This window comes from Pelodiscus sinensis, chromosome 10 (assembly GCF_052426305.1).
Source record: "Pelodiscus sinensis isolate ZL-2025 chromosome 10, ASM5242630v1, whole genome shotgun sequence".
In the NCBI taxonomy this organism is placed as follows: domain Eukaryota; kingdom Metazoa; phylum Chordata; order Testudines; family Trionychidae; genus Pelodiscus; species Pelodiscus sinensis.
The window spans coordinates 3,327,593-3,354,091 of record NC_143061.1 but is presented as its reverse complement, the minus strand read 5'-3'; the positions used below and the strand labels follow the sequence as shown (position 1 = coordinate 3,354,091).

Sequence of the window (26,499 nt, the reverse complement as noted above, 5' to 3'; positions counted from 1 at the left end):
CAATAATCTCATCGCCTGCCTGGCTACAATTAAGTTCTTTAAACAAATTTGTTGCCAAGGTAGGAAAAAAGTTCCCCCGAAAGCTGTAGGTACTGGGGTACTTATAACTTTTTTTGAAAGGGGTACTTAATAAAAAAAAGGTTGAGAAACACTGCTGTAGATCATTAAGTCCTGTTATATCTCTTGTATAACGCAGGCCCCTCCGTTTTGCCTACTTCCCCCTATACCGAGCACGGTAACTTGGGCTGGACTAAGGCGTCTCTTCTACAGAGCTGTTGGGTCTAGATCTGTAGCCTCCCCAGAGGGGGAACCTGCCGCTTCTCCTGGTGGTTTCTTCCGACGCTGAATGCCGCTCGCCACTCAGTCTGTTAGCACTGGGTTCGTATGCTGAGTGACCGGGGTCAAGTCCTTTCCTGCTGCCACGTTGTTCCCCTCTGTAAAATGAGCGCACGCTTCGCAGGGCAGAGTTGGCTGCAACCGTGCCAAGCAGCCTCGGCGCCTTCGATAAAAGGGGCGAAGGAAATGCCTCGTATTCATGCACGTTCTAGGCTGCGAGGGCAGCCTGACCCGTGTCTCCTGTCTCTGTGCTAACGTTCATGTTCTCTCCGCCTGCAGCCACAGTACACGAACCTGGGGCTCCTCAACAGCATGGACCAGCAGATTCAAAATGGCTCCTCCTCCACCAGCCCTTACAACACGGAGCATGCTCAGAACAGCGTCACGGCGCCCTCGCCCTACGCCCAGCCCAGCTCCACCTTCGACGCCCTCTCGCCCTCCCCTGCCATCCCCTCGAACACAGACTACCCGGGCCCTCACAGCTTCGATGTGTCCTTCCAGCAGTCCAGCACGGCCAAGTCAGCAACGTGGACGGTAAGGCTGCCGAAGGGGTATGTGGGCCTAGAAGCCGCTGGAAAGGCTCATGAGAAGATAGCAGTGGGCTTGTGTCCAGTGTAGAAAATCTTGGGAGAAAGGGAGGGGGGAATTAATCTGGGCTGCATCCCTCAGGGATAAAAATCCCAGCGGTTCCATGAAAGTCCAAAGTGTGCGACGTGCACTTGAAGCGCGCACAATGTTGCCTCAGCTTCCACTTCAAAGAACAAGGGGCGCGCGCACTGAACGCTGGTTGACGTTCATAACAGCGAGCCAGGCCGGCGGAGCGCCAGTAAGGAGGTTAGCACGGAAAGAAGGGATTTAACTCTTCACTCAGCTGCCTCAATCCGTGCGTTCCGATCCGATTTAGTCACTAAGGCACGTCTAGACTACCCGCGGCTTCTGAAAAGATATGCAAATTCATGCCGAATGTGCATATCTTCCGATCCCTTTTTTGGGGGAGTGTTTTTGGGAAAGCAAGGTGTTCTAGACGGGTTTTCACACGAAAACCCCCTTTTTTGGAAGAACCCTGTAACCCTTATTTTTTGATGAATAAGGGTTCTTTCAGAAAAGGGGGTTTTCGCGTGAAACCCCCTGTCTAGACTGCTTTAAAAAAAATTCTTCTGAAAAAGGGATCGGAAGAAGATATGCAAATTTGTGCCTAATTTGCATATCCTCTTTCGGAAGCCACGGGTAGTCTAGACGTAGCCAAAGTGTGGGGCTGAAAGAACAGTTGCCCAGTAGCGCCAATGTGGAAACTATGCTTTCTGATTCTTAGGATAAGGAAGGTAGAGCCACCCCATTTTTGATGCATGCAGTGATGGGTTTTTTAAAAGCCCCAGCTCTTGGAATCATGGGATTATGCGAGGTGTATTTATTTTTCCTAAAGAGGGTGGAAATGTACGTTTCTTTTCAGGCAATCTCATGAATATTGGGGGGCTAACTTGTGACTTTTGAATGCTTGGGACTGGCCGTTACAGAACTTCCCTAGTAATCTAGTATCTGTCACGAATCTTATTGAATTTAAATGGTTTTGTGCAAGACGTTATTGGACCGTTTGCAGAGTTCTTTACTCTCTTTGTGTCCAATTATATCTTTACTTTGTAATTTAAGCTTTGAAACCTATACTACTCTTCTGGAAGAAAACCAATCTTTTTAATAAATTCACATTTAGATATGTTCTTTCACTATTTTCTCCTTCACCGTAAACATGTTTGAGGTTGTTTTTGAGCACTAGTCAGATTCACCTTATAGATACCTTCCTCATCTTCAAAACTCAAGCTAACTGGATACATTTTAGATGGAATTTTTTTTAAATGTACATTTTCAATGGCCTTAGATTTAAAGATTCTTTTATAGGACCAAAAAAACTCAAACAGGATACAATTTTTAAATCAACATAAATGTTCTTCCATGTTATTTGTGACTAAAACTTAGGATGTCTGCACTGTACCCTTACCTTGAAATAAGTTACACGATTTACGCTATGCAAATTGCGTAGCTTATTTCAAAGTAATTTCGGAAATAGCTTATTTTGACAGTGCCACATTTTGAAATAAAGCGCTATTCCAACAAACCCCTTAACTCTCGTGGAACAAGGGTTAGAGAGACACTGGAGTAGCACGCTCATTATTTCAAAATATATTTTTAAATAATGGGCACGTTTAAAGACATGGAATAGTTATTTTGGGATACTTCCAGTATCCTGAAATGGTGCCGCTGTCTAGACGTAGCCTCAGTGGCCAGTATTCTGCTGGGGCTTTAAAAGTTACATTGTCCAAATAAAGAGAAATGAAGGTAGGTTAGGGGTAGGAAGAGGGTGGAAATTGACATAATGGGCATGAAATTATTTGCATACCTTGAATGTTTTCTGTTTACCGACATGACTTCTAAGAATATCCAGTCTTGTAAAGGAAGCCAAATTTATTTTGAAAAACACACATAGGAGTGCTCTTTCAACAACAACAACAAAAAAGCCAAATTGTTGTCCTTTGCCTGCAATTAAAGGGAGGCTGTAAGGAAAGCCATAGATTGAAACCGATCTCGTCCTTACCTGTTAGGGTACATCTACACAGGAGCATTATTTCGGAATAACTGATGTTGTTCTGAAATAACATGTACGCGTCTACACAGGAGGCTGTCACTTCGAAATAATATTGAGCTGGAAGACTTCTTACTCCAACTTGTGGTAACCCTCATTTCACAAGGAGTAAGCGAAGTTGAAGAGTGTATTCTTCCTTCGACTTCCTGCTATGTAGACAGCGCCAAAAGCTGAGTTAAGCTATTTCGACTTCAGCTACGCAATTAATGTCGCTGACGTTGTGTAGCTTAATCCGATTTTAGCCCTGCTGTGTAGACGGACTCTGAGTAATAAAGCCTTAGACAGTTGCCATTCAAATAAATATGAATATCTGGATTTCTCTCATTATTCTGTGTCGTATTTTTTAACCTAGGGAAATTGTGTGGGTCAGTTTTATTTTCCATTTCTCCAGCACAATGTTCCTGTTGCATTTTGGGTTGTGCTCACCATTTGAGAGGGATAGAGAGAGAGATGATTATTATTTTTAAGACGTTTTTCACCACACATGGTGCAGCGTTTTGTAAGACACACATTTGGCACCCAAACATTTGCCGCTCACCCCCAAGTTGCCTCTTGAAGATAGTTTGCATGTGATGGACAGGCTGTGCATTTGATGCCCTCATGCTGCGCAACACGAGTTGTCACATGGGCATCAAGCAAGCTTACAGTTAAGCACTTGCTTTTTCGCATGCCCTGTATCTCTCTATCTCACAACGGCAGCTGCTGGTAAAAGCTAGGATCTGTTCTAAGGTAGGAGAGATTGGAATTATACACTGGAGAAAAGCAAACCGGTCTGGAGATGAATTTCCCCTCACTGCAGAACAGCATGGGGGGATGTAGCACTAGCTTGTCCCACCAACCCGCTTCAGGGCTGCGCCCGTGGGAGAGATGAAGAAAACTCCTGTCTGGTCTGCCCCTGAAAAAGGTAGATCCCGAAGGGCTGTGCAAAACCATGGGCCTTCTGCCACGTAGCTCGCTCACCCCGACTGCCAGCGTCACCGTGGGTGGATGTAACAATCCTTCCAGCGGTGCTAGGAGGGTGGATTAATTCAGTCAATGGGAAAACCCTTCCATTAGCGTAGGCAGAATCCGCACTTGAGCGGCACAGCCCCAGCACCGGCTCTTTGTACCTACGGGTACTACAGCTGCAGCACGGCAGCTGTGCGGATTGGTGTAGTGCAGATGTGTAACTACTACCAGGCAGATTTGAACCTGGGACCTCAGGAACTGAGTCTAGGAGCCTCTAACCTCTGAGCTAAAAGCCAGCTGGCTCTCAGCCCATGCTGTAGCGGTCTCTTGGTCTTAACTATTGCTGTGGTCTAGGTACCACTTGCATTGCTCAGTAACCACACAAGATATGTGGGTTACGCAGACGTACTTTCAGGTTTCTGCTGAGTAATGCTGATTAAACGAGTGCTAGTTTGGTGGAAGGTGGGGAGTGAGGGGGGGGTTTCCTTTTTTAATTCTTTGTAATGACCACTGGGCACTAGGGATGTTAAAATGGATTTTTCTTGGTTAATGTAACCACTGACACTTTCAGTGGTTAACATGCCGGGGGGGGGGGGGGGGGGGCGCTCCATGGGAGCCAGGAAGCGCAGGGAACCAACTTAAGAGCCAGCTGCCACCTGCCTCCTCCCCACTGCTGCCTCTGTCTCAGAGGCAGCAGTGGGCGGGGGGGGGGGGGGGGGCGAAGGGGAGGAGGAGAGCAGGAAGGGCTTGTGTGTAACCGGGAAGGTTAACTGCTGAGCCCAGCCTCATCGGTTAGTCATTTAAACATCTACATCAGGGCTACTCAACACGTGGCCCGCAGGCCACATGCGGCCTGTAGCCTGTTTGTTTGTGGCCCTCAGTGTGAGTTGGACTGAGGCAGGGCTCACCACACGGCCCACGGGTGGGACCTTTGAACGTGCTCCGTAACGGTCTTCTGTTGAGATGTCTTTTAGTAGTTAGTCCTGCACGGTCATTGCTTGTTAAAAGTGCTGTCGAAGGGATGGAAATCAAGTAAATGCTGCATTTTATTCAAAGCAGCAGCACTGACTAAAATGGGGCCTGCATGTGGTGTACTCTTGCCTTAATCTTTGTATTCATGCCCATCAGTGTGAAAGAAGCTTTTTGCATATTTATTTACATGTACATGCAACCACACCTAAGTTGCGGCCCTAGGCATGTGCTGTGAGTATCATCGTAGCCTCAAAGGTGGGTAGCCTTGGTCTGCTCTATCACACCCTTGCTGGGGACTGGCCTGAAACAATTCGACCTATTACGTCCTTGAACAGGTTTTTCCCCTTATCTTTAGAGCTCGGCCCTATTGCCAGTTAATCCACCCGCTTGTTTCACATGGGTCTTCCTGTGGGTGGTGATGCGCATCTAACTGCTTTCCTGCTGGTGTAGGCAGAAGAGGGTTGAAAGCTGTCGTCTTTCCTACTGCTTTAAGAAAGGATGCAGTCTGCATCAAGGTCGCCTTGGACTCAGTTGAGTAACTAATTCGCCCCCTCCCACCCATCCTCGCCGTTCTCTCTAATGACAGCATAAGGAATTTGCCTGACTGGAAGAGTTTCTTGCAGTACAATAACCTATTAAAAGCTTAATTATGAGAAGTCCCCACCCTTCTTAAGAGCCCCAGAGTTTAAAGCACTGTTTCCGGCTTTCCCAAGGGCAGCAACGTTAAGAAAAGTCTGGCCTAGTGGGTCACACTCTTTCCCCGGCTTGGGAGTGGCTTCCAAGGCTGACCCACCTTGTTGGGAACCGGAGTGACTCTCTTGTCTTGGCTCAAAGAGGGAATCAAGGAACGGCCCGCTCTGAGGTCGTTCATGGCTGAGTCATGCTAGGCCTAGCTCATAGCTCCAGAAGGCTGCCAATTAGTTTCCCACGTAGGAGTGGCTTGGTGAGGTGTGGGCGTTTTGCTAGTAGGCATTGGCTTGAGACCACCAATTTATTTTTCGTAGACCAGAGAACACCCATCAGGTGGTAGGTAACATTCCGTCCCAGTTGGCTGATCCAGCTAGATTGGAAGCCGTGACCTAGAAATGAAAGAGGCTAATGGGGGGGGGGGGTAACGAGCCAGCAGTATTGATTTTCACTTCAGATTCTGTGGTGGGCTTTGGATTGAAAGTTGACCAGGAATCCCACAGAAAAGCAGCCGTCACTGTTGGGTGAAACAGTGTTTCATTTCATGTGTCTAACAAGCCCTTTTTGAATTGTCTCTGAATTCTCTGACCGCCAAATAGCAATTCCAGTAAAACACGTCTAATCGGAGTAGTTTTTCCATTTGTGTACAGCGTTACATTAATTAAATGAATGACAAATGAAGACTAGATTGTGGAGGACTTTAGAAAAGTCCCTGCCTTCTGAATTGCTTGAACACAAACATGGGGTCAAATAAATCTATTTTTTTAAAGAACAAAAGTTAAAATCCTTTTAAGTGATACCAAACCAGAGCTCAAGTTAAATAAAATCAACCGAACGTCAAGCTCTAAAAAGGAACAATGTCTTGTTTTTATTTTGTAATGTGAAGCCAAGGGCGTATCATTAAGCTTGATTGAGATCCCATGCAATTAAGGTGAAGTCGATGCCGCATGATGTGTCATTCGTTGTGGGATACCTGCACTCTGTGAATTCCCATATACCGGGGCTGCTCATGTCTCCTCCCATTTTGTGAAGCAGAAGAAAACAAGACATTTCAAAAGTGTTACACCTGGGATTGTTTTCTGCACAAGGAAGAGTCGTGTGCATCTGACCCCACCCACTTCAATAAACAGCACACAGACTTTTCCTGTGAAAGATTTGGCAATTAGCTGTCACCAGTCGAACCAGTTGGATGTAGAAAAGCTTGACTGCCGTAGGAAAATAAAAAAACTAAGCAGCAGATTAGGGTGGACTAAAGTTTAACAGTATTGACAAATCCAAGCTATCAAAAATCACAAGTCAGACCAGTGTAAACTTGAGATTGGCTTAATAACTAAGAGCAGCTGTACTGGGTCCGACCAAAGGTCCATCTAGCCTGGTATCCTGGCTTCCAACAGTGGCCAGTGTCAGGTGCTATAAAAAGAATGAACAGAATCTGAGAATTAGATAATAAATCCTGAGGAGTTCTCTCTATTTCCCCCTTGGATTTCAAGTCTTGAAGATACACCCACTTCACTTTTGTTCAAGCTTTTTTTCTGCAGGAGTGGGGATACGCGCGCACGATGGGGGGGATGCGCGTGCGCGCACGCACACGCACACACCCTTGCAACGTTTTGTTATAAAATCTAGAACTCTGTGAACCTTTACGCTGAAGTTCAGGGCAGGATTGCAGGCTGACGGCGTTTGCGTATTAACTGGGCCTACAAGTCTGTTAGCTGCACATGCAGGTCCTCAGCTAGCCATATGCATAATTATTTGCTAGTGACACTACTTCGCTTGTTTCTGCACAGTCAGTGACTGCATCCCATTTCAAATCTCAGCCTTTGAAGGACTGGTTTCAAGTGCATAATGCAATACTCATTGCTGTCCTTGTGGGGAAAAATGGGCCCACAATGTTAATGTGGCTTCTCCAACTGGACCGCTGGGTTCTTTATTTTAAATCCACGCCCGCTCCCTGCTATATGCTAAAAGTATGGTAAAGTAGCTAGCTGCCAGAACTTCCAGTGTTAAAGCTGCATGAATAGCCTTAACTCTGCCCCGCTTTTGGAGTGTGTGTGCATTGCAACGGCCTTGAATGACAGGATCATGCAGTTATCTTGGAAATGTTGCGCCGTTTTCCATACAAGAGCCTCAGCTACATCTTGGAGTTGCCCTTCTTGAAGATAAGATGTAAGTTGTATGGCTGCAAAATGTGTGTCTGGGGTTTGAAAAAAAAACCCCACCCCCATATTTGAAACGCTTGCAGTGTGTAAGGGGTCAGCATTACAAGTTCACATGCAGACGTAACTTCAGGTGTCTTGTTGATCTGTGAGTGCTCACGTGTGCTCATTTACCCTTTTAGTAACTGTTTCCTTGGAATCGCCTAGATTTTTAGAGAAAAGAAATAGGGCGGGGCGGGGGGAGGTCTCACTCTGAGACTTCACAAGGCGGAAGAACTTCACACAACTAACTGGGACCCATGTGTGTCGATTCCACACTCTGGGATGAAGGAGAAAGTCCTGTTCTGCCTCTTCCCGTGTGAGAAGGTCCACGTGGAGGGCCACTCGTTGCAGCTCTCCTCAGCCGTAGGGTTGGCGCCACGCCAAGAGTCCATCGCAGCAAGTCCGCCATCTGCTGGCCTTTGGCTAATTCTTCCACTTTCTTAGGTGGGGGCACTTGCGTCAGCCCTGCCTGCTGGCCAGCGAAATGGCTAATGTGCGCGCTGGCAGCCAAACAGGAAACGATAGGGGAACGGGTGTCATTGGCCTCAACGATGCCAGTAAACAGGAAGTCCCACACATCCGCTTTCTAGGTGGAAGTCCTTCTGGAGCCGTGTTTTACGTGTTTGCCGCGGGGCGTGGTAGATCCTGGGGGTAAAGCAGTAGGCTTCTGATGAGGCCCTCAGTCTGTCCTGTGTCTCTTACAAGGGCTGATTTTTACCTAGAAAGTCCGGAAACCTTGCATGTAATTTTCTGAAGGAGGTGCCTCCTCACGACGAGGAAACGCTTTTGTGCTAGCTAATCTGGCAAGAACTAGTTCATCCATAAAAACCTGTTCAGGAGGGACCCGCGAGTCTGTTTGCGCTTTGGCACCATAACGAGACCTGACCACAATTCAGATTTTTCTTCAGAATAATAGAAACTAGAAACGGGGGCCTTGTTTCCAGGGACGTCCTGGTCTGAGTAGTGGTATCTTTTCCCGGGCCATTTTTGGGTTTCGGAAGATTGTCTGAGAGGCTATGTCTAGACTGCAGGCTTCTTTCGAAAGAGGCTCTTTCGAAAGTATCTTTCGAAAGAGCCTCTTTCGAAAGATTGCGTCTAGACTGCAGGCGGATCTTTCGAAAGAGCAATCCGCTTTTTCGAAAGAGAGCACCCAGCGAGTCTGGATGCTCTCTTTCGAGGAAGCCCTATTTACATTGAACGCCTTCTTTCGAAAGAGGAACTTTCGAAAGAAGGTGTTCTTCCTCGTGAAACGAGGTTTACCGCCATCGAAAGAAAAGCCGCGTTCTTTCGAAATAATTTCGAAAGAACGCGGCTTGAGTCTGGACGCAGGGGAAGTTTTTTCGGGAAAAGGCTACTTTTCCCGAAAAAACCCCTGAGTCTGGACACAGCCAGAGAGAGTTCGGCATTTTTTTTTACTCTCTCTTTGTTGTGTCTTCCATCTTCTAACTACTCTAACGGTGGTGTGGCCACACAGCTATTTGTAGTCATGAGTTTCTTTGCTAATATTTGCTTAACGGAGAGCGAGGCCCCGTTGCACCAAACGGTTGCACCAGGATCGAACAGTCTACCTGGCAAAAAAATCGACATGGCAACGGTCATGCAAGCCGGTTGATGTTAGAGCTGGCTATGGAACTTGAGTCCGCGCCTGCCACACGACGCTGCCTCTCCAGATAGCACAGAAGGGAAATAATGTGTTCAGCACCAAGAATAATTTGGCTGCTAAACAAAATAGAGCCTGGGCCCTTTCCCAGAAGGTTCCCAACTTCAGGTCGTGCAGTCCTGCCACGTGGGTAGACCCGCGTGCTTGCATGGCGCCGTGGTGAAAGTGAGCGGGGGTGCCGTGGCATGCTGCTCTGGCAAAAGTCGGCGGAGCTGCGGTGAAGAGCTGGCGTGGGCCTGGGTTGAGATAGGAGATAGGAGTTAGGTGGGCTCTCCTGAGATAGGAGAGCACCTGTAAGAAATTGTAAGTTACTTGTCACTGAGACGTTGCTGAGCAGCTAGTCACGGAGGGAGCTGGGGTTGGCACAGGGCAGTGTCTCTTGCATGGTGGTCTACCGAATGCAAAAGCTGACCCACTATTTGGTGGGAAAGAAATTGGTTGCTTTCTTCTCTCTTTGGTTGGTCCGAGGGGCTCAGCAAAAGCCATGTTTTCTGCCGGCTTTGATAACAAAACCCTAAAGCTTTTTGGCTCCTACTGAGAATTCTCTGGGTTTGGCGCAGAAAAGGGCGGGGGGAGACAAGCGTTACACGGTAGTGTGCCGCCAGAAAGCCCCACCTATCATGAGAAAAGAATCAAAAGAATCATAACCCTGGATTAGGATCGTTCATGACATACCTATATAATATATAGTTAAAAAAAAACCAACCGCCGTGTGACAGGAAATGTGCTTCACACATACCATTGCATTTCCAGCCGTCTTGCCAGAGGAATTAACCTTACAAGGAGCAGCTGCAGCCTGAAAATCAAATCGGTGTGGGGTTTGCGGCTTCTGGGCGCGAGGTGAAGTAAGGGTTAAAACCATATACAGGGAAGAATGTTTCATGAGTAGTAGCTGGGTGGGCATCTTAAAAGTAGCAACAGCAGGAAAAAATAGTTTTTTTTTCTCTCTCGGTTAAAACTTGGCATCTCTATACCACCACTTAGTACTTATGTAGTGCTTTAAATCTTCAAAGTGCTGTACAAACATTACAGCTTTAATCCGCACAACACCCCTGCCCGGTAGGCACATCAGGGTTATAATCCTTGTTTTGGGGGGGTAGGGAGAAGCAGAAGATGAGTCAGATTTTCCAAATGTAGCCACTGAATTTAGAGGCCTTGATTTTGGGGGGAGCTTGGTGAGGGGGTGGCCTTTGGGTGGATCGTCTATTGGCTGAGTGCTCTCAGCTCTCCTGGATTGGAGCTCTGAGTGCTCAGTGCTTCTATAAACGAGGCCGTAGGTCTCTGTTGGGCAGTCAAAAAGAGGTGACTGAGGTCCCTTGGTAAATTGGTGGCAGAGAAGGGGCTGTGTCCCAGTCTGAGGTATCCATGCCGTGTTGCTCAGGGATCATTTTTTAAAATATAAATGTCACCCAAATCTCCCTTTCCCAGTGGCACTAGGTAGGCATGCAGCTGTCCTTCTCCCTACCCCATCTTTAAAATGGGTCCATTTTGAGAGGGTTTTAAAAACACATCAAATATTCAACAGAACTAAAAAGCTTTGAAGTACAAAGCTGCAGGGCTGGGCTGGGGAGAGTTTTTGGGGCCGGGGGCGGCTGACCCCCAGAAAAATCAGGCTGGGGCCGCACCCAGGTGTGAAGGAAAAAACTCTCCCTGATGTGGCCCCCGACTGAGAAGGAGAGAAACATGAAAGACCCTCCCCACATTCCCCTTGCACACCAGAGCCTAGGGGGCCCAGGCTAGTCGATTTTGTGTGCTCCAGCCCCTTGGGGGCAATGCAGTGCCAGCTCGGGCTCCCCAATGCTGGGGGGGACCCCAAACCTCAGGCAATCTGGGAGCCACATCCAGGCCTTGGGACTTACAATCCCCACCCTTGGCATATGGCAAGTGACTATTGTGTAATTTAATTTGGGGGGGATGTGAGCACGGTGTTTAAAATACACTTAGTGTGTCGACCAATATTTGCAAAGTATAAAGGGGGATAGTTTGGCAGAATATTTCCTCCTTTAAGCACAGCGGGGACATACCAGGTTCTGTTTTTGCTTATTGTGCCAGTTGGCAATGCACTGGGCTGCAGTCCCCGAATGAGTTGGGCATCTCTCTCGGGGTGTATGAAGTTAGCTGGACTTGTGCTTAAAGTTGAGCTCCTGGTGCTGATCTAAGATGTAGGGGAGTGTTTGGGTAGAGCAGGAAGTCGTAGTAATAAATATTCTGCTTAAAGGACTGTCAGAGGTGGTTTGCAGATAGAGTATTAACCTCCATTGCGCAATAATGGCTCTTGTAAAGCTTTTTCGCTGTTAAGGTGTCGTGTGCATATATTCACATCGCATATTGACTACCAAAAGGAGCTTTCATTGCTATAAATAGACCCGTGCGATGTGTATTTCATTTATTTGAAGCTTCATATTGACATGAGGATGCATGTACTGTCCTATTACAACAGGAAAACTTTTAGCATGAAAGTCACCCGCCAGATAGATCAGATTAACGAAATTGACTTGGAAGGAGCAAGTCTGCTCTCCAATACATACTAAACTGTGGGATTTTTTTTTTCTAAGCTAGCAAACGCCAAATATGTCAGTTACACAGGATCAGTTTGTAACTTTCTAACGCAATGCAAGAAGTCACAGTTAGGTGAATGTGAAGTTGCATCACAAATCATGAGACGTGGTTTTATGACTGTCTTTTCTTTGCAACAGAGTGATTTTCGTTTTTTAACGATGGCTTCAGTTTAATCAGTCTGGCTTTGTGTTACAGGTCATCTGCAACGGATATGCATTTGTTTAAAGTCAAATGTGCCCTCTTTTTGAGAGGAACTCTGACGTTACTGACCTGTTTCCTTTCGAATACGTAAAGCACGTTTTTTCCCGAGAGGAAGATCAAAAATATTTATATATATAAAAAACTCTGGCTTGGGGGAGGCAAAATGTGCCTGCTCCTGAGACCTATGATGTGCGCTTGTTCCCAGCGGACAGTAGTCCCTGTCCCTAGCCATGCCGATGTCCTCGGGTGAAATGGGATATGAATTCCCTCGTCAGCCCTGTTCCTCGCTGCTCCTCAGCCTGGCTCTGCTTTGTGGCAGTGTTGCCTGGCGGACAGGGCTCTGGAGTGGGGCTCTGGAGACGGGTGTTCTATTCCTGTGCCTCAGTTTCCCCATATGAAAAATGTGGACAATGATACCGGCCTTTTGTAAAGGAGTTTTCGATCTACCGGGGGGGGGGGGGAGTACAGAAGAACAAGCCATTAGATATTCTTTTTATTTGTGCTCGAATAGCAAGAACTTCAGTTCTATGGCTCCTGACTTGTCTCCTTGACCTAGTGATAAAAGGGTGTTTTTTTAAGTGAATAAACAAGCCAATTGAAACATTGGTTTCGAAGCTCCCAGCCTCTCACTCGGCATGCCTGGGTCTGGCCCTGGCTTAGCTGGTAATGTAACGCGTTCTCCGCGTTATGGCCGCAGCGGAAGGGAAGGCGCGCCACAGAGTGGCCCTAATGTGGGGCGTCCGCTTGGAGGGCGATGGAATCGGGGACCCTCCCTTCAGCCTGAGGAAGAGGGGGCCACGTCTTGCTCTGCGTTCTAGAGGGCTGCCAGTCTGGAATGGACAGCTCGCATCACATAGCCGGCGTGGCCACGGGGGCCAGCTTGTTGGTCATCGCCGCTTTCCTTCTGCGGAGCGTGATGGAGCCCATTATGGAACTCAGCAGGGGTGATGTGGGGGGAGGAAGGGAGTCCCCTACCCCCAAGATGCCATGGGCGGGAGGGGACCGCTGGTGGGGAGTCCAGTGGGCGGCGGGGGAGGGGCAGAAGTGAAGCAAGCTGTACCCAGCGGCTTTCCCGGTGATCGGGGGACGGTCCAGGGCCTCCCCAGCAGGAAGTGGCGCGACGCAGCCGGGGGAGCAAAACAAGCTGGGGCCGCCTTGCTCCGCTTCTCCTGCCACTCCCGGTGAGTGCAGGTGGGGGCGGCCGCTGCTGCCGGTGCCAGCCCCTCAGCCCTGACGGTCTCGGTAGGGGGAAATAGACAGGGTGGACATGAGGAAGGCATGGGGGCGGAGCAGGCGCAGGAGGGTGGAGGAGGGTTGTCCCGGCCCGTCCCCAGGTGGGAGAGGGTCTCCTAACCAGTAGCCCCCTAGATCCCCGCTAGGGTGTTCCCCTCTAACCGATTAACCGTTGAACCCATAAGCTGATGCTTATCGGGCAACGGTCTCGGTTACACTCAGCTGGTTCCCGGCCCTCTTGCCCGATTTTTTTTTTCTTTTTTTTACCATCCCTACGCCCTGCAGGCTTGGAATCGGAGGAGCAGCCCTCACCCGGGGGCGAGCTGACAAGCGCACAAGACAGGCAGTGATGGTGGCCCTCGGGGCCAGTGCAGAGACCAGGTGTGAAGGAACAGAGCACCCCAGGGCACTAGCTTCTGGGAGCTGCTGTCTGCTTGCCGGAAGGAGAGAGGAAAAGTTCCCGTGAGATGCTCAGCAGGCCCTGAGCGCAGAGTGACGTGCGCGTTAATCAGGCCTGTGATTATATGCTTTGTGCTGACTTTGGTTCCCGTTCTTTCTGCTTCAGACAGCCAGCTTATTAATTCTGAGTCACCCGTTTGCTGTCCTATCTCCAGGGTGCTTGAAGCAAATCCATGCAGGGGATGGCTCGATTTCTTGTGAGGCAGATTTTTTTTTCTTGTTTAAAGGCCTCTTACTAAAGATTGGAGTTCTAGGATAGAGACCTCAGGAGTCACCAAATCCAGCCCCCTGCCAACGCAGGACCGACCCAACTCAACCATCCCAGCCAGGGTTTGGTCAAGCCGGGACTGAAACACCTCTAGGGATGGAGATTCCACCCCTCCCTCGGGAACCCAGCCCAGCGCTTCTCCAGCCGCCTAGGGAAATACATTGCAATCGGCAATTTATCAAGGAGCCCCGGGTCCCTAGAATAGCTTTAGGGTGAAGACACAGCAGCTCCGATTTTTAAAAAGCATTGAAAGCTTTGAAATCAATTGGAGTCTGGCTCCTACAGACCTTTCGCAAAGCTGGCCCCTTGTAATCAGGTGGCATTTGCCGCGTGTCGTTTTCGTGAATGTTAAACCGGTAGAATAGAAGATCGTGAAATCGTTCGTCAGGGAACTTAAGTGAAGCTAGTTGTTTTGGGGGCTAACAGTCGACTCTGGAGAGTGATGGGCTAAAAATGGCCCCTTTGTACTGTGAAAATACGCTGACTTCTGTGAGAAACACGGTTTTACTGGTCTGCTCTTGTTGGCCTACCAGGGCCGAGAGAAGAGAGGCCTGGATTCTCCATCTTGTGATGCAGTATCAGCAGACTTGTTCACGGTGGGATTATCCATGCCATGGAGAAGATAGACCCTCCAGAGGTCGATCTTCTAGCGTTCGATTTAGCAGGCCTAGTGCAGACCTTGAAATCGAATGCTGAGGACAGCCCCGTCGGCGTCCGGTACGCCTCACCCTGTCAGGGGAAAGGGAAGCCGCAGAAGCGTGTTGTGCTCCCACAGTGTAGATGCCACGGTGGCTTGGCTTAAGGTAAGCTGACTCCAGCTATGCCCAATGCAGGGCGTACCGCATGCAAGGTGTGCCGTCAGCCGGCCTGCCTGATTTAGTGTAGACCCAGGCCTAAGTTCCAGTTCGTTATCTCAGTCAAATCCAGTGAAGGAACTGGCATTGCATCGGTGTCGTTTGGACGGAAAATCAGATCCCGCTGCCCAACCTTTTACCATTGAGGATGCCTGAGGAATAAAGAACCTTAAAAGGAGGAGGGAGAAAAATTGTTCTCCTTGGCCTCTGAGGATAGGACAAGAAGCAATGGGCTTAAACTGCAGCAAGGGAGGTTGAGGTTGGACATTAGGAAAAACTTCCTACCTGTCGGTGGTGAAACACTGGAATAAATTGCCTAGGGGGGTTGTGGAATTCCTATCCCTGGAGATATTGAAGAGCAGGTTGGACAGATGCCTGTCAGGGATGATCTAGATGGTGCTGGGTCATGCCAGGAGGGCAGGGGGCTGGACTCGGTGACCTTGCGAGGTCCCTTCCAGTTCTAGGGTTCCCTGATTCTATGATTCTAACCGTTCCGATGCATGAATTCCAGGCTGCATTCGCAGGCCTGGCCATTAACGAAATATGCCGATGGGAAGTTCCTTTGTGGAGTCAGAGAGAGACCAGAGATCTGGCACGCCTTGATGCCCTTGCTAGTCGGTATAAACCGGTGCTGTTCCTGGGCGGTGTCTTCCACTGGAAAGGGGAGCAGTATACGTCTGGGGATGCTTCGGGGCCGCTTGTTAAAACAGGGCTAATCCGTCTGTCTTGGACAGCGTTTTCCTGTGCACTTTGAAACTCCGTGCACATTGTGTTTTTCCATATTGGCTAATGATTTGGGGGCTTAACTAGAGATCTTCCTCCCCACTCCCCCAGAAAGTATCACGCGTCTCCACTCCTCCAAAAGCAGCACCCTTTGAGAGGTCTTTAGTGGGCAAGCCAGAGTTGCCTTTGAAAATCGAGGCAACGGTGGGATTATCCATGCCATGGAGAAGATAGACCCTCCAGAGGTCGATCTTCTAGCGTTCGATTTAGCAGGCCTAGTGCAGACCTACATTTTTGACTTCTGAGCGATGCCATCTTAGTCTATAAGGGTATGTCTACACTACCCTCCTAGTTGGAACTAGGAGGGTAATGTAGGCATACCGCACTTGCAAATGAAGCCCGGGATTTGAATTTCCTGGGCTTCATTTGCATAAGCGGGGAGCTGCCATTTTTAAAACCTCGCTGGTTCAAACCCTGTGCAGCGCAGCTACACGGGGCTCGAACTAGGTAGTTCGGACTAGGCTTCCTATTGCGAACTACGGGTACACCTCGGTTCCACGGAATAGGAAGCCTAGTCCGAATTACCTAGTTCGAGCCCCGTGTAGCCGCGCTGCACGGGGTTCGAACCAGCGGGGTTTTAAAAATGGCGGCTCCCCGCTTATGCAAATGAAGCCCGGGAAATTCAAATCCCGGGCTTCATTTGCAAGTGCGGTATGCCTACATTACCCTGCTAGTTCGAACTAGCGGGGTAGTGTAGACATACCCTAACTGGGGTGATGGTGCTTGTGGGCGCCCTAGGAAGCGTGGCTTAGTTTGTATATGAAATGTTGTTGTTCTGGGCTGTCATGTGGCAACCTGTTTTGCATGGCTCAGGCGTGGTGCTTCCCCAGGACTTTGTGTAGGCGACAGGGACTTGGAAAAACAAGGGGGCAGCCGTTAGCTGGGGCAGCTTTATCTCCTGGTCCTTCCAAACCAGCCACAACAGATAGGGACTGTCCACCCCTCAGGCCTCATGATGGAGAGATTCTTGCCTGGCTGGTCTCTGACTCACTTGCTACTCTCTGAGCTCATGTCTCACTTGTTCGAGTGAGACAGGTCACAAGGCAGCTCTGAAATAGAATAGCATCTGTATTGACCCCCGGCGTTGTAGGGACTGCAATGGGGAAAATATTGCCTGCTGCCCCTCCACTTACTTGCCTATGTTTTCCTCCCTTTAGGGGCTCTGATGCTAGCACAGCTTGCATAACCAGGTGTGTTGGCTTGCACGGCTGTAGGTACGTTAGAGTTAATAACAATACAAAAAATGAAATAACCTTTGAGTTCTGGCCGCAGGCAAAGTAAGTAAAACGATGTGTTTTGGAGATGAATGTTCCTGCAGGAGGCAAGATGTAGCTTGCAGGAGAACATCTGCAACCAATACTTTCTGTCTGAGATGGGGCCAAGACTTGTTTGTCTCTTTGTACCTGTTGAAACTTGCAGCAGGGCAAAAATGTCTAAACGCACTGGAAAGGGTGGGCCAGGAGAGAGAGAGAGAGAGAGAGAGAGAGAGCAGGCTAAAAGTTGACTAAATAGCTGTGATTTTTTGATAGAACTTTTAGACATGTTGTTAATTCGATTAGCAGCTTTCACTGCATAGTAGGAGAGAGCTGGATGGTGTTTTTTAAACTGCTCACATTGAGAACAAGAAAATACTTGACTTTGACCAAAATCTACAAATATTAAACTGATATTATAGTTAAGACCTGTCCCTGAGGACTTGATTAGCAAGACAATCTCTCCAGTGCCTGGATGGAAGGACTGAGCATTGGGATACTTGGGGGTTTTTTGTTACTGATTCTATCCAGAAGCGCTGAGACCCACCACAGTAGCATGTAACGTCCAAAAGAGGAACTACCCAAAACCGAGGAAGCGAGTTAAGCAGAAATTAAAAGGAATGCTCCCCGGAGTGAAATGCCTGCAAACTGCATGGAAACGTTTTAAAAACGCCATAACAAGCTCAACCTTGGCGGGGGGGGGGGGCTTTAGAGAGAAAGTTAGCGACAAAGACATCCTTTTAAAAATGGGAAGTCACATCCTACTGAGGAAAATAGAAGGAATTTAAAATCTGACAAATCAAGTGTAAAATACAGGCAGGCCACAAAAGAATTTGAAGGGTAGCTAGCAAAAGTCACAGAAAGTAACATAAAAAATGTTTGTGATGCGCACCAGAAGCGGGAAGCTGTCAATGGGACAACTGAACCTTAGAAGTGGTAAAGGCGCATTCCTGACAGACAAGCCTTTATCAGTCCCTGCAGAGGATATGAGGGAGTTTTCCCACACCCAAGCTATTCGTTTTTAGCTGATAAATCCGAGGAAATCTCCCAGATGGAAGTGTTGTTAGAAGAGTTTTTGGAACAAACTGAGAAACTAGAGTGACAGGTTACCAAACCAGATAATAGGTCATCCAAGAGCTCTGAAATGAAATGAAATGGCAGAACTATTAACGGTGGCGTGTTACCTACGGCTTAAATCATTCTCTGCAGCAGATGACTGGAGAATAGCTAATGTAATGCCGACTTTTAAATAGAGGTGACCCTGGCAATTGCAGGCTAGTAAACCGAACCTGAGTACCCGTCAGTATGGTTGAAACTGTAGTAAAGAACAGAAATATTAGCTAAACTAACACAGTGCGCGGGGGAGGGAGTGAACAGAGCTGTTGTAAAGGGAAATCATGCCTCACCAATCTCTTAGAATTCTTTGAGTGGGTCAACAAGCATTTTGAGAAGAGCGATCCAGTTGTTGCCACGTACTAGGACTTTGAGAAGGCCTTTGGCCTGGTCCTACCCCAAAGGTTTTTAAGGGGATATCTACGCTGTACCGCATTTTGTGACAAGGTTGAGTTGATACAGCCCTGTCGCTAAAAGTCGGCGTGTGAAAACAGCAGTGTTGCCAACAAAATAGAAGCAAAAGAATACAGTGCACAGTCAACCTGTGGAACTCACTGCCAGGGGATGTTGTGAAGGTCAAAAGCATAACTGGGTTCACGCTAGAATTAGAGAAGCATGAAAGGACTGATCCTCCATGAAGTTTTTAATCAGCATGGTTAGGTTTGCAACCCTGTCTTCTGGGTGTCTCTAGATGTTTAACTGGGTGTCGGAATGGGTCACTCAGTAATTGCTGAGTTTTATTCATGCCCACGGAAGCGTGTGGCACCAGTCACTGCAGAAAGACAGGATATGGGCTAGATGGACCACTGCTCAGTCCCTAGTATGGCCATTATTGTGAAATACCTTGGGCACGTCTGTGACATGGTAGGACTTGGATTCCTAGGGCAGTACACCTTCTCGCACGCTGCTGGCCATCATCTTGTTTGGTCACAAAGAACCAAAGACAGTGTGACTGCTCAGCAGCTGCGGCTTAAAAGAGTAACAGATCCATTGATAACGTTGTCCTTGAAGCTTTTCTTAAGGCCTGAGGCAGCCTGTGAAACCTGGAGTTTGCTGAGCCAGTGGCAAGGTTCGTGACCGATTTCTTCACATCCAGTTCAAAATATTGACAGACAAGGCCCAGAGAAAGCAGGGGCTGTGAAACGCCTGACTTGCACCTGTAATTATCCCGTAAATCGGGGAATTGTACACGCCATGCATCGAAATGCCGTTACTTGACTTGAGATGTAATCCTGAACTGAATCCAGAGTTCTGGGATTTCCTGTCTTGGCCAGGGTGACGACCGAGGGTCTGTGCCCTGTTTAGTCTTAAACAGTGCTATCGAGGCAAAGACCGGCGTGTACTCTACTGGCCCGGTGTTGGGATGGAAGAAAGGACTCCCTCTTCCTCCTCGCCCCGTGGGCTGTAGTTGTGCGTAGGGCGCTGAGGGGAATAGATTGAGAGTTGTGTGAATGAGGAGGGGTTGGAAATGGGGCTGCTGAATTGCTGACGCAGGCCTATGGAGAGGGAGGACCTCTCAAAGGCCACGCACTGCGTCCTGCCCCAGCCAAGGTGTAGGAACAAATCCCAGGCATGACGCCTCTGGCGGCAGAAAGGATCGCCCGTCCCTTCCCTCCCAGCCCTGCCTCGGGGGCAGGCGGGAATGGAGCATCGGACCCTCTGCGGCTGGGTTTTCGAGCACAGCTCCTGAAACAAGGTTTGTTCAGCCAGGCCCTGGCCCTCTGCCAAGTGTAGGATGCACGGATGCCGGAAAGGAAGGCAGCGTGTCGGACCCTCTAGGCTCTTGCAGCCGTGTGGCCACGGCAAGGCCCTGGTGCGTCCGCTGTGCTGGAGTGACAGCACGCACGTGTGTGCGCTCACTGACCTGCGAGGGGGGCTGAGAGCGCTGGGCTTGTTTAGCTTAGAAAAGAGAGGGGACGCTTGGTTCTCTGATCCCCTCCCGGGTAAGCCCTGCACCCACCCGCTGTGCATGCCACAGCCTCGCCTTGTACCTGAGCGCCGGCCCCTCGTTTCTTTCCCAAATTTAATCCCCCCTCCAACGGCAGGCTTGAAAAGGCCCCTTTTCTCTTGCGAGGGGGATTCCATGTAGCGCGACTGGCCGAGTCCCTAGTGGAGCGTAGGCCCAGTGCTTGCGTTTGGCTCTGTGAGCAGCAGCAAACTGAACCTGCAGCCGGGGATGCTCCCTGCAGAAAATGAGCTTGCGGAGTCAAGGCGGCATTTTTTTTTTGCTAATTAGAGGATTAAACGGGCGGGGGGCTGGAGCCAGCTGTCAGCCTGCCACGGAAGGGAGCCTTTGATGGTGGAATCTGACTAGAGATGAAATGCGTCGCGTTTTTAATAAAAAAAAAATGTGGCAACACTTTGGTTCTAGCTGGGTGCCCAAGAATAACTGGCCGTCTAACCCGGTGCAGCTAGCGTGCTGTGGTCCTTAGCTAGACTGGACGCAACCATCTTCTTGTTTCCTTGAGCTTCTCTCATGTGTTGGCACCCGCTGGAGGTCTCCAAAGCCCTTCGGATCAGGGACTGTGTGGAGTTTGTGAGGCCCCAAGCCTGTTTTGTTCCATAGCAGAGCTGCACTGATGTGCCTCTGGCTAGGGATGTAATACAATAACTGTTTAAACAGTTAACCAATAAACCTGAGCTTATCGGTTACTGTTAATGGTTACGCACAAGCGCCCGCCCCCACTCCCAGGGAGCCAGCTGCTACTCTGTGCTGCAGGCCACAGCTGGCTCCCTGGGAGTGGGACACATGGCTTGGTGAAATGGTCCCCAGTTGCAATATGGACCATTGTGAAAGACCTAGACACAGGCTGTCCCACCGATAGTCTCTTGTCTGAATTGTGACCTATTCACTGCTCATCTGCACGTTATGGAGTCTTCGAGCTGCTGGGTTGGAAGGGACGTCAGGGAAGTCACCTAGTTTAGTCCCCCTGCTCTCGGGTAAAACCAAGGACACTTAGATCGTGCCTGACCCGTGATAGCCCAACCAGTTCTTAAAAACCTCCCGTGACGGCAGCTCTGAGGCCCAGAGTGTTAAGGTTTGGTCCATGTATTGCGATTGAATGAAGCTTTTGGTTTGCAGGGATGGGGGTTTGCACCAGCAATCTGCTTCAGAGAGTTTACCCCTCGTCCAGTGACCGTCACTGAACGACATGCCATGTTCAGTGTTCCCTCTCCTTTTTTCCATCTGCGTGTGGATTTTTTTCCATCTGTGTGCAGAATAAAATTGTGTGTGCACTGAGGCATGTGCAAATGTGCACCACCGCTAGAACCAAAAAGCTTAGCTGTAGGGGCTCTGCCAATCAGCTGGGCTGCATCAGAATGTCTCTGGATGCTCAGGTCTCATGCATTTAGGACAGGAGCAGATTCCTTACGGGAACAGGAATCTGCAATGTCGGTAAAGGTGCATGCTGTGTTCTACGGAGGCGTGGCACCTTGCTCTGAAGCAGCGGGCATGAGCTGTGCAGAAGGTAGAATATTGAACGATAGGAGTAATTCTTTGGTCTGGTACGGCGACTTCACGTCGGCTTTGTTTATCCGCGTTCAGTTTGGGGCCTCTCTGTGCCAGGAAGATGTCAACAAATTGCTGGGAATACCGAGGAGAGCACAAAATGAAATTAAAATGCTGGAGGGATGCGATAACCATCCACAATGACAGTGCGCCTCCCTTCATTGGGATGTGGTTAATTGAGAAATCTGATTCAAAGGGTTCTTAGCAGGGAGTTGCTGCCTGCTCCCCTTCGTCGTTCAATGGTACGGTTGCTGCTCATTTGGGAAAGTGGTGCTGGTCTAAATGGGGTGATCCTGCCCAATTATGCACACCCTGGTCCAGCGAGCGCTTGCAACATGCACATGGAGCACTGCGGGGACTCGAGTTGTGCAGCAGTTTCCATCACCTCTCTGGTGGCTTTTCTTGGAAAGCAAACGTCAGGTCTGCAGTCATGGAAGTCTGCACCAGAAACCTGCTTCAGAGAACATAAGAACGGCCATGCTGGGTCAGACCAAAGGTCCATCCAGCCCAGTGTCCCATCTGCCCACAGTGGCCAATGCCAGGTGTCCCACAGGGAGTGAACAGAACAGGGAATGATCCAGCGATCTCTCTCCTGCCATCCATCTCCACCCTCTGACAGACAGAGGCTGGGGACACCATTCCTTACCCATCCTGGCTAATAGCCATTTATGGACTTAACCTCCATGAATGTATCTAGTTCTCTTTTAAACCCTGTTAAAGTCCTCGCCTTCACAACCTCCTCAGGCAAGGAGTTCCACAGATTGACTGTGTGCTGTGTGAAGGACTTTCTTTTATGTGTGTGAAACCTGCTGCCCATTAGTTTCATTTGGTGGCCCCTAGTTCTTATATTATGGGAACAAGTAAATAACTTTTCCTTATTCACTTTCTCCACACCACTCATGATTTTATAGACCTCGATCATCTCCCCCCTCAGTCTCCTCTTTTCCAAGCTGAAAAGTCCCGGTCTCTTTAATCTCTCCTCATCTGGGACCCGTTCCAAACCCCTCATCATTTTAGTTGCCCTTCTCTGAACCTTTTTTAATGCCAATATATTTTCTATGAGATGAGGAGACCACATCTGTACTAAGCATTCCAGATGTGGGCGTACCATGGATTTATATAAGGGCTATAAGCTATTCTCCATCTTATTCTCTATCCCTTTTTTAATGATTCCTAACATTGTTTGCTTTTTTGACCGCCACTGCACACTGCGTGGACGTCTTCAGAGAACTAGCCACAATGACTCCAAGATCTCTTTCCTGATTCGTTATAGCTAAATTAGCTCCCATCATATATGTATAGTTGGGGTTATTTTTTCCAATGTGCATTACTTTACGTTTATCCACATTACATTTCATTTGCCATTTTGTTGCCCAATCACTTAGTTTGGTGAGATCTTCTTGAAGCTCTTCACAATCTTAACTACCTTGAGCAGTTTAGTATCATCTGCAAACTTTGCCACCTCACTGTTTACCCCTTTCTCCAGATCATTTATGAATAAGTTGAAAGGATTGGTTCTAGGACTGACCCTTGGGGGACACCACTAGTTACCCCTCTCCATTCTGAAAATTTACTATTTATTTCTACCCTTTGTTTCCTGTCTTTTAACCAGTTCTCAGTCCATGTCTTATCCCATGACAACTTAATTTACATAAGAGCCTTTGGTGAAGGACCTTGTCAAAGGCTTTCTGGAAATCTAAGTACTCTATATCTACTGGACCCCCCTTGTCCACATGCTTGTTGACCCCTTCAAAGAACTCTGACAGATTAGTGAGACATGATTTCCCTTTACAGAAACCATGTTGACTTTTGCCCAACAAATTATGTTGTTCTATGTGTCTGATCATTTTATTCTTTACTATTGTTTCAACTAATTTGTCCGGTACTGACGTTAGACTTATGGTCTGTAATTGCCGGGATCGCCTCTAGAGCCCTCTTTAAATATTGGGGTTACGTTAGCTATCTTCCAGTCATTGGGTACGGAAGCTGATTTAAAGGATAGGTTACAAACCATAGTTAATAGTTCTAGAGAGTTTAACACTCATCCAGTGAGGGTAACTGAAAAAGATCCTGTGATCAGTGTTCTCTCTTTTTTTCCCCATCCATGTGTGGAATAATTGTGTGCCCCGAGGCATGTGTGACTGTGCACCACCCGTCGAAACACAAACCTAGCTGTGGGCACTCTGCTCGTCAGCTGCGTGGCATCATGGTTTCTCCGGGGTGAATGATTTCAAGTGGTGAATGAATTTGGGGCTCTCCCTCTGTCAGTGCTCGGGAAAGGCACTGGCTGAATTGAGATGTGCCCAATCTCCCTGCAAACAGCCCCTTCGGACGTGTGAAGCAGCTGTAGGGAACCCAAGGGCCAGGGACGGGGTAGGCATCATGCGTTGGCTCAGGGAGACGAGGAGATGAATGTGCCACGGCCTAGGCAAAGCACGTTGGCTTTGAAGGAGTGACTTGGTGGCCGGCCCACCAGCTGGAGGGCAAGGGCGGGTGGAGAGAAGGTTACAAGCTGCGGGACGTGGTTCTTGATGGACGTGTTCTCCACTGTGCCCTGAAAGCTGAGGCCCCGGTGCAGCAGGGAACTCAAACGAGCGTGCAGCTAGATTCCCTCTGAAGTGCACAGGGCTGCTCCCATGTTTGGAGCGCTGCAGTTGCTTGCGTCCCTGGCTGAGTCGGGTCTTGGCTGAGAGCGCCGCTTCCAGAGAAACCACATCAGTGGACGCGAACGCCAGGGCTAGCATAGGCCGGGGTCCTGTGATGGGGGGAGGGGAGTCTTTGGTAAAATATGGTGGTCACGGTTATTCTCCGCATCCTACTCCTGGTCTCTCCCCACGTGTGTCCAGAGTTCTAGTGTGTCAATAATACTCCCGAGCGTTTCGCTTGGTCTCCTTCCAGGGGAATCTCAATTAGATCACAGCTGCATCGTGAACGTAATTTTCTCTAAATCAATTATTGCTTTCCTCAAACGCTGGGAGCTGTGGATGGCTCCCAGATAGATTACCATAGAGAATTTCTGGGTGTCTGGCTGGTGAGTCTTGCCCACATGCTCAGGGTTTAGCTGATTGCCATATTTGGGGTCGGGAAGGAATTTTCCTCCAGGGCAGATTGGCAGAGACCCTGGAGGTTTTTCGCCTTCCTCTGTAGCATGGGGCACAGATCACAGCTGGAGGATTCTCTGCATCTTGGGGTCTTCAAAGTATTTGAAGGCTTCAATATCTGAGATATAGGTGAGAGGATTATTCTAAGAGGGGTGGGTGAGATTCTGTGGCCTGCACTGTGCAGGGGGTCAGACTAGATGATCATAATGGTCCCTTGACCTTAAAGTCTATGAGTCTATGAGATTTCCCCCTCTAACTTCTCCCCCGCTATTGGTCAGGTTAATGAGCCCAGGAACGATTGGTGTCCTGGCAGAACGAGGGAGATCCAGTTTTGATGCCGTGAGCATATATCCAATTAGGCCTCCACCCTTCTTGATTAGTTTAATTCTTGCTCCATTAGAATGACTGCCTTCCATAGTGGATCCTTTCCAGGGATCTCAAAGCCAGTTAGGAGCATTACGTCTCCCAAACCCCCGTGTGAGGGGAGTGGTGGACAGAAAAGGAAACTGAGGCGTGAATGATGTGCTCAGCTGAGTTGCACATTTGAATCTGTGGGTGAACCCAGGCTAGCACCCAAGAGAAGATGAGTCTTCTGCTCCTCTTCATCAGGTCATTCCTAGCCAGGATCGCAGTGTTGGCTCTTCCACTGACGTGGCTGGTGAAACACTCTGTAAGTAGCAGGGAGAGGAGAGAATTTGCATAGGCATGACCCTAGGAATCATGCATAATGGATCAGGAAATGGGACCGGCCCTGGCTGTTCTTAAGGAGAAAACTTGTTGCTACCTGTGCGGGGTTGAAAATGGATCCGAGTCCAACTCGGAAAATGCGGTGAAAACCCAGCGTCCCTCTGGCCGCGGAGTCGCGCGTCTCTGCTGTCAGAGCGAATAAAGGCCCATAAATCTGTGCTGAAATACGACCCCAGTGGAATGCGTCAGATTTACGGGGAGGAAGTCACTGCGCTCCAAGCAGGTGGGCGCGCTCGCCCGGGGCTGGCTGTTTCTGAAGTCAGAGCGAAGGACCGAGGTGCTCGTGTGTGTGTGTGTGTGTGTGTGTGTGCGTGTGCGCACTGCCCGCGAAATAGACCGGGGGAGACGTGATGCTACTTGTCAGGTATGCACCAGACAAGACTAGAGGCGCCGTGCTGTTTCAGGACTAGCGGGAGCTGAGTTGGGACTTGCCTCTGCTCCGTGGCCTGCAGCGTTTATGGAGAAATTGGGGACGCTGCTACTTGTGCCAAAGCTTTGCCTGATGGGAACGGCCCTCGTCTTCGTTTTTTGGAGGGAGGGGGGAAGCGTTTGAAGTGAGCAGGAAAAATGACTCACTTTAATTATGCCTTTTCCTGGCCCTGCCACTGCCTGGAGAGGCTGGTGGATTTAATTTTTCTTTTCTGTGTGATTAATTCTCTGGCTTATTAGAGCACAGAACTGGAGAGGAGTTTGCACATCGCCCCGAGGGGGATAAAGGGAACAAGAGAAGAGTAAATGGAGCAGGGAGGGAGGGGCCGGGGATCACAGAACCTTACCTGCTGGGACGTGGATCCTTTGGCGCTAGCGAAACGTGAAATGGATTCGTTGGCTAGCTCGAGATCGGCGTTGGACGTAACCACCCATCAGCAAGAGCTGCCCCCGGCCCAACACAGGTCCTGCTAGTGAGTGAAAGCAGTAGCTCTGTCAGCGAGGGGCGGGAGTGGTAGGCTGTAATCCTGTAGTGGACCAGCCACTAGAGGG

At 49.1% G+C, this 26,499-nt stretch overlaps 1 protein-coding gene across 8 annotated transcripts in view; it reads left to right on the top strand.

Moving 5' to 3' along the window:
• The window catches only part of TP63 (tumor protein p63), a 187,284-nt gene that overhangs the window by 109,552 nt on the left and 51,233 nt on the right, over positions 1-26,499 (top strand). For all 8 annotated transcript variants that reach the window (XM_075938257.2, XM_075938256.2, XM_089780696.1 and 5 more), the window contains one exon: positions 616-870. In XM_075938257.2, coding sequence (XP_075794372.2) covers positions 616-870 — 255 coding nt within the window. The remainder of the gene's footprint in view (positions 1-615; positions 871-26,499) is intronic.